Below are 12,695 nucleotides of genomic sequence, written 5' to 3'. Positions count from 1 at the left end.
TTCATTAGGTCCCATTTGTTTATTTTTGTTTTTATTTCCATTTCTCTAGGAGGTGAGTCAAAAAGGATCTTGCTGTGATTTATGTCACAGAGTGTTCTGCCTGTTTTCCTCTCAGAGTTTTATAGTGTCTGGCCTTACATTTAGGTCTTTAATCCATTTGGAGTTTATTTTTGTGTAAGGTGTTAGGGAGTGTTCTAATTTCATTCTTTTACATGTAGCTGTCCAGTTTTCTCAGCACCACTTACTAAAGAGGCTTTCTTTTCTCCATTGTATATTCTTGCCTCCTTTATCGAAAATAAGGTGACCATATGTGCATGGGTTTATCTCTGGGCTTTCTATCCTGTTCTATTGATCTATATTTCTGTTTTTGTGCCAGTACCAAACTGTCTTGATTACTGTAGCTTTGTAGTATAGTCTGAAGTCCGTGAGCCTGATTCCTCCAGCTCCGTTTTTCTTTCTCAAGATAGCTTTGGCTATTCGGGGTCTTTTGTGTTTCCATACAAATTGTGCAATTTTTTGTTCTAGTTCTGTGAAAAATGGCATTGGTAGTTTGATAGGGATTACATTGAATCTGTAGATTGCTTTGGATAGTATAGTCATTTTCACGATGTTGAGTCTTCCAATCCAAAAACATGGTATATCTCTCCATCTGTTTGTATCATCTTTAATTTCTTTCATCAGTGTCTTATAGTTTTCTGCATACAGGTCTTTTGTCACCTTAGGTAGGTTTATTCCTAGGCATTTTATTCTTTTTGTTGAAATGGTAAATGGGAGTGTTTCCTTAATTTCTCTTTCAGATTTTTCATCATTAGTGTATAGGAATGCAAGAGATTTCTGTGCATTAATTTATTTTCCTGCTACTTTACCAAATTCATTGATTAGCTCTAGTAGTTTTCTGGTAGCATCTTTAGGATTCTCTATGTATAGTATCATGTCATGTGCAAACAGTGACGGCTTTACTTCTTCTTTTCTGATTTGGATTCCTTTTCTTCTCTGATTGCTGTGGCTAAAACTTTCAAAACTATATTGAATAATAGTGGTGACAGTGGACAACCTTGTCTTGTTCTTGATCTTAGTGGAAATGGTTTCAGTTTTTCAGCATTGAGAACGATGTTGACTGTGGGTTTGTCATATATGGCCTTTATTATGTTGAGGTAAGTTCCCTCTATGCCTACTTTTGGACGGTTTTTATCATAAATGGGTGTTGAATTTTGTCGAAAGCTTTTTCTGCATCTATTGAGATGATCATATGGTTTTTATCCTTCAATTTGTTAATGTGGTGTATCACATAGATTGATTTGCGTATACTGAAGAATCCTTTCATTCCTGTGATAAACCCCACTCGATCATGGTGTATGATCCTTTTTAATATGCTGTTAGGTTCTGTTTGCTAGTATTTTGTTGAGGATTTTTGAATCTATGTTCATCAGTGATATTGGTCTGTAGTTTTCTTTCTTTGTGACATCTTTGTCTGGCTTTGGTATCAGGGTGATGGTGGTCTCATAGAAGGAGTTTGGGAGTGTCCCTCCCTCTGCTATATTTTGGAAGAGTTTGAGAAGGATAGGTGTTAGCTCTTCTCTAAATTTTTGAGAGAATTCACCTGTGAAGCCATCTGGTCCTGGGCTTTTGTTTGTTGGAAGATTTTTAATCAGAGTCTCACTTTCAGTGCTTGTGATTGGTCTGTTTATATTTTCTGTTTCTTCCTGGTTCAGTCTCAGAAGGTTGTGCTTTTCTAACAATTTGTCCATTTCTTCCAGATTGTCCATTTTATTGGCATATAGTTGCTTGTAGTAATCTCTCATGATCCTTTGTATTTCTGCAGTGTCAGTTGTTACTTTTCCTTTTTCATTTGAAATTCTATTGATTTGAGTCTTCTCCCTTTTTTTCTTGCTGAGTCTGGCTAATGGTTTATCAATTTTGTTTATCTTCTGAAAGAACCAGCTTTTAGTTTTATTGATCTTTGCTATTGTTTCCTTCATTTCTATTTCATTTATTTCTGATCTGATATTTATGATTTCTTTCTTTCTGCTAACACTGGGGTTTTTTGTTCTTCTTTCTCTAATTGCTTTAGGTGTAAAGTTAGGTTGTTTATTTGAGATGTTTCTTGTTTCTTGAGGTAGGATTGTATTGCTATAAACTTCCCTCTTAGAACTGCTTTTGCTGCATCCCATAGGTTTTGGGTCATTGTGTTTTCATTGTCATTTGTTTCTAGGTATTTTTTGATTTCCTCTATGTTTTCTTCAGTGACCTCTTGGTTATTTAGTAGTGTATTGTTTAGCCTCCATGTGTTTGTATTTTTTACAGATCTTTTCCTGTTATTGATATCTAGTCTCATAGCATTGTGGTCGGAAAAGATACTTGATATGATTTCAATCTTCTTGAATTTACCAAGGCTTGATTTGTGACCCAAGATATGATCTATCCTGGATATGTTCCATGAGCACTTGTGAAGAAAGTGTATTCTGTTGTTTTTGGATGGAATGTCCTATAAATATCAATTAAGTCCATCTTGTTTAATGTGTCATTTAAAGCTTGTGTTTCCTTATTTATTTTCGTTTTGTATGATCTGTCCATTGGTGAAAGTGGGGTGTTAAGGTCCCCTACTATGATTGTGTTACTGTCAATTTCCCCTTTTATGGCTGTTAGTATTTGCCTTATATATTGAGGTGCTCCTATGTTGGGTGCATAAATATTTACAATTGTTATATCTTCTTCTTGGATTGATCCCTTCATCATTATGTAGTGTCCTTCCTTGTCTTTTGTAATAGTCTTTATTTCAAAGTCTATTTTGTCTGATACGAGAATTGCTACTCCAGCTTTCTCTTGATTTCCATTTGCATGGAATATCTTTTTCTATCCCCTCACTTTCAGTCTGTATGTGTCCCTAGGTCTGAAGTGGGTCTCTTGTAGACAGCATATATATGGGTCTTGTTTTTGTATCCATTCAGCCAGTCTTTGTCTTTTGCTTGGAGCATTTAATCTGTTCATATTTAAGGTAATTATTGATGTATGTTCTTTTACCATTTTCTTAATTGTTTTGGGTTTGTTAGCGTAGGTCTTTTCCTTCTCTTGTGTTTCCTACCTGGAGAAGTTCGTTTAGCAATTGTTGTAAAGCTGGTTTGGTGGTGCTGAATTCTCTTAGCTTTTGCTTTTCTGTAAAGGTTTTAATTTCTCTATCAAATCTGAATGAGATCCTGGCTGGGTAGAATAATCTTGGTTGTAGGTTTTTCCCTTTCATCCCTTTAAATATGTCCTGCCACTCCCTTCTGGCTTGCAGAATTTCTGCTGAAAGATCAGCTGTTAACCTTTTGGGGATTCCCTTGTATGTTATTTGTTGTTTTTCCCTTGCTGCTTTTACTATTTTCTCTTCGTTTTTAATTTTTGATAGTTTGATTATTATGTGTCTTGGCATGTTTCTTCTTGGATTTGTCCTGTATGGGACTCTCTGTGCTTCCTGGACTCGACTGACTATTTCCTTTCCCATATTAAGGAAGTTTTCAACTATAATCTCTTGAAAGATTTTCTTAGACCCTTTCTTTTTTTCTTCTTCATCTGGGACCTCTATAATTCGAATGTTGGTGTGTTTAATGTTGTCCCAGAGGTCTCTGAGACTATCTTCAATTCTTTTCATTCTTTTTTCTGTATTCTGCTCTGTGGTTGTTATTTCCACTATTTTATCTTGCAGGTCACTTATCCTTTCTTCTGCCTCAGTTATTGTGCTATTGATTCCTTCTAGAAAATTTTAAATTTCATTTATTTTGTTGTTCACCATTGTTTGTTTGCTCTTTAGTTCTTCTAGTCCTTGTTAAACGTTTCTTGTATTTTCTCCATTCTATTTCCAAGATTTTGGATCATCTTTACTGTTATTACTCTGAATATTTTTTCAGGTAGACTGCCTATTTCCTCTTCAGTTGTTTGGTGTTGTGGGCTTTTACCTTGCTCCTTCATCTGCTGTGTGTTTCTCTGTCTTCTCATTTTGCTTAACTTACTTTGTTTGGGGTCTCCTTTTCGCAGGCTGCAGGTTCGTAGTTCCCGTTGTTTTTGGTGTCTACCCCCAGTGGGTAAGGTTGGTTCAGTGGGTTGTGTAGGCTTCCTGGTAGAGGGGACTGGTGCCTGTGTTCTGGTGGATAAGGCTGGATCTTGTTTTTCTGGTTGGTAGGATCGCGTCCAGTGGTGTGTTTTGGGGTGTCTGTGACCTTATTATGATTTTAGGCAGCCTCTCTGCTAATGGGTAGGGTTGTGTTTCTGTCTTGCTAGTTGTTTGGCATAGGGTGTCCAGCACTGTAGCTTGCTGGTCGTTGAGTGGAGCTGGGTCTTAGCATTGAGATGGAGATCTCTGGCAGAGCTTTTGCCGTTTGATATTATATGGAGCCGGGAGGTCTCTGGTGGACCAGTGTCCTGAACTCATCTCTCCCACCTCAGAGGCACAGACCTGACACCCGGTGTGAGCATCAAGACCCTGTCAGGCACACGGGAAAAAGAGAAAAAAGAAAAAAATATATTTATTGTTGCTCCCAAAGTTCACCGCCTCAATTTTGGGATGATTTTTTGTCTATTGAGGTATTCCACAGATGCAGGGTACGTCAAGCTGATTGTGGAGATTTAATCCGCTGTTCCTGAGGCTGCGGGGAGAAATTGCCCTTTGTCTTCTTTGTTCTCCCAGTTCCTGGGGTTCAGCTTTGGATTTGGCCTCGCCTCTGCATGTAGGTCACCTGAGGGTGTCTATTCTTCGCTCAGACAGGACGGGGTTAAAGGAGCAGCTGATTCGGGGGCTCTGGCTCACTCAGGCCGGGGGGAGGGAGGGGTACGGAATGTGGGGCAAGCCTGCGGCATCACAGGCCAACATGACGTTGCAACAGCCTGAGGTGCGCCGTGTTTTCTCCTGGGGAAATTGTCCCTGGATCACGGGACCCTGGCAGTGACGGGCTGCACAGGCTCCCTGGAGGGGAGGTGTGGATAGTGACCTATGCTTGCACACAGGCTTGTTGGTGGCTGCAGCAGCAGCCTTAGTGTTTCATGCCCATCTCTGGTGTCCGTGCTGATAGCTGTGGCTTGCACCTGTCTCTGGAGCTCGTTTAGGCGGTGCTCTGACTCCCCTCACCTCGCGCTCCCCGAAGCAATGGTCTCTTGCCTCTTCGGCAGCTCTGGACTTTTTCCCGGACTCCCTCCCAGCTAGCTGTGGCGCACTAGCCCCTTCAGGCTGTGTTCACGCAGCCACCCCCAGTCCTCTCCCTGGGATCTGACCTCCGAAGCCCGAGCCTCAGCTCCCAGCCCCCACCCGTCCCAGCAGGTGAGCAGACAAGCCTCTCTGTTGAGTGCTGGTCAGCACTGATCCTCTGTGTGGGAATCTCTCTGCTTTGCCCTCCGCACCCCTGTTGCTGCGCTCTCCTCCGTGGCTCTGGAGCTTCCCCCCCGCCCCCACCCGCGTCTCCGCCAGTGAAGGGGCTTCCTAGTGTGTGGAAACTTTTCCTCCTTCACAGCTCCCTCCCAGAGGTGCAGGTCCCATCCCTATTATTTTGTCTCTGATTTTTCCTTTTTCTTTTGCCCTACTCAGGTAGGTGGGGAATTTCTTGCCTTTTGGGAAGTCTGAGGTCTTCTGCCAGCGTTCAGTAGGTGTTCTGTAGGAGTTGTTCCGCATGTAGATGTATTTCTAATGTATTTGTGGGGAGGAAGGTGATCTCCATGTCTTACTCCTCCGCCATCTTGAAGGTCTCCTAAGAAAGTATTTTAAATCGGAAGTATTTTAAGTGAGATAGTTAGATGTGCATTTTAGTCTAAACTACCATCTTAGAAAGATTCCTCTGGAAATTGGGTCAGTGTAGTGGGGTGAATTCATATGTTTACCTCTCCTGCTATACTAAATTTCTTAATTTCAGAAAAGATACATAAAAAATGAATTCAAAACCGTGCTCCAAAACAAAAACAGGACGTTAATAAACCATTGTCAGGAATTCATGGAAGGTAGAAAGCAGATAAGATCAGATTGATTGGAGCAGCAGAAAGCACAGCTGCTGTAGGTATGTGGAAGACAAATATCCTAGGAAGATAAGAGTAGCTCGAGAAAATGGTCTGAGAGAATATATATAAAAAACAGGAAGGAGTCTTGGGTCATCTTCAAGAGTAAATTAAATTCTGTAAGTGAAACAGCAGGGGCAATGTCCATGTTACAGTGAGCAAAAGGTACCAGAAGGTTGATCCTAAGCTTAAACCAGATACTTTTCTAAAGAAAGCAAACTGCCTACTTGAGAAAAATGCCTGGTGTGGGTACAGGGAGAGAAGAGAGAGAAGCAGAGCAGAGCTGGAGTTAACTAGAGATCTCTAAAACAGGCATAAAGTAGAGGAAAAAGGATAAGTAGCTCTGCAGTGGAAGAAGATACATTGAATTTCTGCATCCCAAGGATAAATTTCTGATGCTTTTGATAACTGGGAGGAGAGGTATACATACCATACATACCATACATACTCTTCCGTGGCAGCTCACCCTAAAGTGGTGCTTGCCAGTTACCACATCTGTATAACTCATGTACAGACTGCATCAGACCTCCCATTCAGAGGAGGGGACAGCAGAGAAATAGACTTACACAACTACAGAGGAAACTCATGCTAGTCGCATACACTAATTAATATGGTTTTTCACTGATAAATATGAGGGGAGAGCCAAGGATCTCTAGACATTTGAGAGAAACAAAGCATTAAAGAGAAGGACCAAGAAAAAGAAATAAAACTGACCCCAGAGAAAATTGATAATTCAGGAAAGAAAGTTTTAAAAAATCTAATATATTGAGAGGTTCTATAGATGTTGCATTCACAAAAACACACTGCAGGTAGATCAATCAGAGGATTAAAAAAAGAATCCTTAGAAATTAAAAATATAGTTAAACAAATTCCCAAGGATTAAAAAATGCACGTAAGAGTAGATTATTGATATCAAATATAAAAACACATGGAAAATATGAGAGTAAGGGACACAGAAGATTATTCAAGGAGATTCAGGAAGAATTAGAGGATTAGAAGATTAAGACTATTGTCTTTGAAATTTCTGTATTGGAGTTTCTCTGTGCAATGCTTCTTCATTTTTAGTTGGCTTCCCAGTTTGGTGGAGTCCATCTTCCAGTAGCTTTGAGAAAGTAAATATTTAATATCTTTCAGGTCTCAAAATGGAGCGCCTCCATTCTACTCTACCATTTGATTGATATTTGGCTGAATATGGAATTCTGGGTTGAAAATAATTTTCCACCAGTATTTGGAAAACATTGCCCTTTTGTCATCTAGCTTTCAGCATTGGCTATTCAAATTCAAAGCTATTTATTCCTGCATCTTTGCTTCTGACCTATTTTTTATTTTTCATTTGGGAAGTTTGTAGCATCTTTGTTGTCACCACTGCTTTGAAATTTCATAATTACATCCCTATATTCACCTACTTAATTTGTGAGGAGCTTTGTGGACTCTTTCAACCTGGAAACTCAAGGCTTCAGTTTTAGGAAATTTTCCTGAATTATTTAGTTGATGATGTCTTCCCCTCTTTTCTTTGTTTTCTCTTTCTGGAACTCCTGTTTTTTTAGACTTCCTAGACTGATTCTCTGTTTTTAAAAATATTTACTCTGTTTTTCCTTGCCTTGATTTTGCAGCATAGATATGTAGATTGGTTTTCAGGTTTGCCTACCATCAGCTTTGGATTCAGTCTCCTTGACAGTTACTGCTCATCCATCAGTCATTGCCTCCTTTGCTAATCTTGCCTCCTATCCTGTTCTCTCCAACCTTCAGGTTTAATGCCTTTAAAAGGCCATTCGTTTATTATAGTTCTAGTGAGGTTTTAAGAAATAGATGCCTGTGTTCAATCTGCCATCTTTGTCAGGCATTCCTGAGGAATTTTCACTTTTAACTCCTTATATATCTATATTATATGAAATGTATAATGAGAACCTACTGGTTTTACATATAATTTAAAAATTTAACTTTTAAAGGCAGCATTATTGAGGTGTTATTTACATACCATAATATTCACCCATACTGATTGTACAATTCAATGATTTTATTAAATTTATAGACTTGTGCAACTATCACTAGTCTAGTTTTAGAATATTGCCACCACCACAAAAGTTCCCTTGTACTCGTTTACACTTCATTCAAACTCCCATGCCCAACCCTAGGAAACCACTGATCTTCTTTCTGTCTGTATAAATTTACCTTTTCTAGACATTTTATATAAATGGACTTGTATAACATGTAGTCTTTTGTGTCTAGCTTCTTTCACTTAAAAGCTTGCGAGGTTCATCCATGTTGTAGCATGTATCAGCACGATTCCTTTTTATGTCTGAATAATATTCTATTGTATTGATATACTACATTTTTTACATTCATCAGTTGATGGGCATTTGGCTTGTTTCTTCTTTTTGGCTATTCTAAATAATGCTCATACTAACATTCATGTACAAGTTTTGGTGTGGATCTATGTTTTCATTTCTATTTGGTATATACCTAGGAGTAGAATTTCTGAGTCATATGGTGATTCTATGTTTAACCTTTTGAGGAACTGCTAGACTGTGTTCCACAGTGGCTGCACCTTTTTACAGTCCCACCAACGTTAGGAGGCTTCTAATTTCTCCATATCTTCCCCCACATTTGTTATTGTCTGTCTTTTTTTTTTAATATTTATTTATTTATTTGACTGCATCGGGTCTTAGTTGTGGCATGGGGGATCTTCATTGCCACATGCGGGATCTTTTTAGTTGCAGCATGCGGGATCTTTTAGTTGTGGCATGTGGAATCTTTAGTTGTGGCGTGTGGGATCTAGTTCCCTGACCAGGGATTGAACCCAGGCCCCTTGCATTGGGAGCGTGGAGTCTTAGCCACTGGACCACCAGGGAAGTCCCTATTGTCTGTCTTTTGATTATAGCCATCTCAGTGGATATGAAGTGGTATCTCATTGTGGTTTTGATTTGCGTTTCCTAATAATGATGTTGAACATCTTTTCATGTGCTTTTTGGCATTTGTTTATCTTCTTTGGAGAAATTTCCTTTTTGTTGTTTATCTCTAATTTAATTCTACTGTGGTTAAAGAATACATGTTGTGTGTTTTCAGTCATTCAAAATTTATTGAGATGTGTTTTATGGCCCAGCATATGTTCTATCTGAATAATTATCCATAAGTGGTTAAAAGTAATGTGTGTTCTGTAGAACTTGGGTGGAAAGTTTTGTACATGTCAGGTTGAGTTGATTGATAGTGTTGTTAAAATCTATATCCTTGCTAATTATTGAGACCTCTTTCAGGGCTGTCCAGAAGCTTTTACTTTCTGCTTGGCTCTTTTGAAGTTTTTTTTTTGTTTTTTTTTTTTTTAATAAATTTATTTATTTATTTTTGGCTGCATTGGGTCTTCGTTGCTGCACGCCGGTTTTCTCTACTTGCAGCAAGCGGGCGCTACTCTTCGTTGAGCTGCGTGGGCTTCTCATTGCGGTGGCTTTTCTTGTTGCGGAAGCACGGGGGCGCCAGGTGCGCAGGCTTAGGAGTTGTGGCGCATGGGCTTAGTTGCTCTGCGGCATGTGGGATCTTCCCGGACCAGGGCTCGAACCCGTGTCCCCTGCGTTGGCAGGGGGATTCTTAACCACTGCACCACCAGAGAATTCCTTGAAGTTTTTATGTACATGCATAGAGCCAGGCATGTATGACTAGTATGGGGCCTCTCTCTAGTGTCTGCTGTACCTTTGGCCAGAATTTGTTTGCCTTATTCAGGATTGCAACCCCAGGCTAGTAGCGGTTGACACTCTCCTGCTACTACCTCTGGGAGGTCACTTCCACTGATGGCACCACTGGGCCTGGGCATTGCCCACTGCTTCAAATGAATATAATCCCTCTTGGGTCCCGTAGTTACAGCCTACCTCATCCTGGAAGAACCCCTCCTCTGATGGAGCTAGGGTGGGATGGATGGGAGCAATCCTGGGCCAGAACATCAGAGATTCCTATGTTTTTACCCAAAGTTCAGCAGTTTTAAAATCATAAGCAGTTCTCTGTAGTATAGGTAGGCACCTGGAGGTTTTGGGAATACACCAAGCATGTCCCCTTCTCTCAGAGTCTTTGTATTTCTTCCATCTGCCAGGAATATTCTTTTCCCAGAGGGTCTGATGGCTCATTTTCTCATTTCATTCAGGCCATTAGAGAGGCCTTTCCATGACTACTCTATGTAAAGTAATAATTCCCTACCCTCAACCAATCTCTACTCTCCTATGTTTATCTTATTACTGCCTGGCAGTTTGGTGATTAATTTTGACTGTATCTTCTTCTAAAATGTAATCCATAAAACCAGGCACTTTATCTAATTTGTTCTTCAGTATAGCCCCAGAGCTTTGAATCGAGCCTGGTACACAGTGAATGAATGGGTGAGTTGAAGTCACTTCTTAAAAAAGAGGTTTGTGGTTATTAAACATAATGATAATTTAATTGATTCCTTACATCTTTCTAGCCCCTTGCCATTTACAAAGTGCTTGTATACTCACATCACTTCATTTCTTCCTCCCAGTGGCCCTCTGAGGTAGGCAGAGAGCTTCTGTCATCACCTCCATTTTATGGATGAGAACTGTAGCTTAGAGTGGGACAGCCTTGCCAAAGAACACAGGGATAAGAAATAAAAATCTGGGACAAAAACCTAAATCTCTTGATTCTGGTAGTTGTTAATACTACCACACAAAGCCATCACTTGTGGAAAACAGAATGTGTTGCTAAGAAAGGTGATGAAATCCCCTTCTTTATAGAGTTTTAGGAGGCAACAAACAAGTGTTTATAGTCTACATTAGTCAGCCCTAGGGCCTCTTCACCTGATGATGAAGAGGCTGCTGAGTTAACCTCATTCCCATTTTGGGTTCCTAGTTAAATTTTGCAGAGTGGAATATTGGGGAGAAAAGAAATTAGAGCAGAAAAATATCAAAATATGTGCTTTGACAAGGGAAGAACCTCTGTTGGATTTTAGAACTGTAAGTGACTTAGGGTCACCCCTCAAATTATACCTGTCCTATTCTTCCACGTTCCTCGAGTGATGAAACTTGAGACCCAGAGGATGGATTCATTGCCTGTGATCACCAAAGCTAGTTGCTTACATATGCCTGTCACTGGCAGTTTTCTAGTTATGCCCTGCACTGGAGGTCCTGTTAGAATCTATGAGCTTGCAGTTTTCCTTATCTTAGTATGTCAAATGTAGTAAAGACCAGGCTCCCACACAGTAGCTCTAGACTAGCATTTGACTAGACAGTTCCTTCACTTATCCCCTGTCATTCTGACTCCTGACATTCTGCTCTCCAGAGGCCCCAAATGGCAGCAGAAGGGAATTGTCCCTCTGTCTCCTGCATCATATGGTGAGCTGCTTTAGGACATGGGCCATCTTTTTCATTTTTGTACATTTATATCAAAAGCATCCATCATAGTATCTTACTGAGCACAAAGTAGATGCTCTGAAAATATCTGAAACTGTTGAATTATATCAATATATACAGAAAATCCCTTGCTTCTCTGGCCCTACACTGTAATCATTTAATCTCTATCAAAAATCTCATGTTTTGGAGCTATTTTGTCTCTTGAATATGTGTTATAAACAGTAATGGTATGATCTTTTTGCCTGGACCTGCCCTAAAACCTTCCAGTCTTAGCCCAGCTTTGGTACAGTTTACATGCGAAAATCAAGTTGCTGAGATTATAGCATATTCAATTAGTGGTGCTGCATTCCAGGACAGGGTAAAAGCTTAGTGAAATAGATAGCATCCAGTCTGGGGAAAAACTCATTGTCTTCTTGAGACAAGGGTCTCCTGATGTTCTGTATCTTCAGGTTGAGGCGAGGGCACCTGATGGCATAATGGTTGCAGTAGGTTTTCGCAAAGAAAGGAAAAGGAGAGGCAAAGACCTCTTAGGACTTCCACTTACCGTATCAGAAAGGACTAAGGAATTACAATGATAAACTTTGTAAAGTCCCAAACTTTTGATCCCTCCCCTACATTTTGTACTTTATCCTATCTTTAGCATAGAGAGTAAAATTCATAGAAGAAGAAGGAACTATGATCTTGTGTTCAGAGTTTGGATTGGGCTAGGCACGTAGAGAAGCTGTAAGCTGGTTTCCCCATCCACAGTTAGGCTTTGGGTGGGAGAAGGAAGCCCCCAAGGGCCTGAGTGGGGAGTGGTATCTAAAAGAAGAGAGGGAAGGTGGCTGAGTTCCTGAGACTGGCTACACAAAGGTGGAGATCTTGAGGCTGATGTGTGTTTCAGAAGGGGTGTCAGGAGAAGGTTTCTTCTGGGAGATTGGTGACTCTGGTAGCTTAAGTTGCATGTCAGCTGGACATGATGAATCTGGCTTTTCTCCACTGTGCAGAACGTGAAGACGGTGTCTGAGACCCCTGCAGTGCTACCAGTTTCAGAAGATGAAGATGATGATGATGATGCTACCCCACCTCCAGTGATTGCTCCACGCCCAGAGCACACAAAATCTGTGAGTCTTTGGGGACGTGGGCAGCTTTGTGATTTATTAGAGTTTGGAGGGGGAGTGAGGGATGGGTGCTGAGGCCTAGAGGTTTAATAATCTGGTAGCAGTCCTTAGATTTTGCAGGTGGTGAAATCACCAAATTACCTTGACTGAAAGGTATTTTCTGTATGATTAAAGACAAGAAGTGGTGTATTTATTTATCATTAGTTTGCAGATAGTCCCAAAGTGTCCTAGATAA

General features: G+C 40.3%; 1 protein-coding gene across 9 annotated transcripts in view; it reads left to right on the top strand.

Moving 5' to 3' along the window:
* The window catches only part of PAK1 (p21 (RAC1) activated kinase 1), a 150,608-nt gene that overhangs the window by 102,342 nt on the left and 35,571 nt on the right, over positions 1-12,695 (top strand). For 7 of the 9 annotated variants that reach the window (XM_082343348.1, XM_082343347.1, XM_082343346.1 and 4 more), the window contains 3 exons: positions 10,326-10,373; positions 11,292-11,342; positions 12,347-12,463. In XM_082343348.1, the coding sequence (XP_082199474.1) occupies positions 10,326-10,373; positions 11,292-11,342; positions 12,347-12,463 (216 nt within the window). The remainder of the gene's footprint in view (positions 1-10,325; positions 10,374-11,291; positions 11,343-12,346; positions 12,464-12,695) is intronic. The other 2 variants (XM_082343343.1, XM_082343351.1) reach the window with 2 other exon arrangements.

The sequence above is a fragment of the Balaenoptera borealis genome (genome assembly GCF_965194805.1).
Source record: "Balaenoptera borealis genome assembly, chromosome: 11".
Lineage (NCBI taxonomy): Eukaryota > Metazoa > Chordata > Mammalia > Artiodactyla > Balaenopteridae > Balaenoptera > Balaenoptera borealis.
This window is presented reverse-complemented; position numbering and strand designations above follow the sequence as displayed.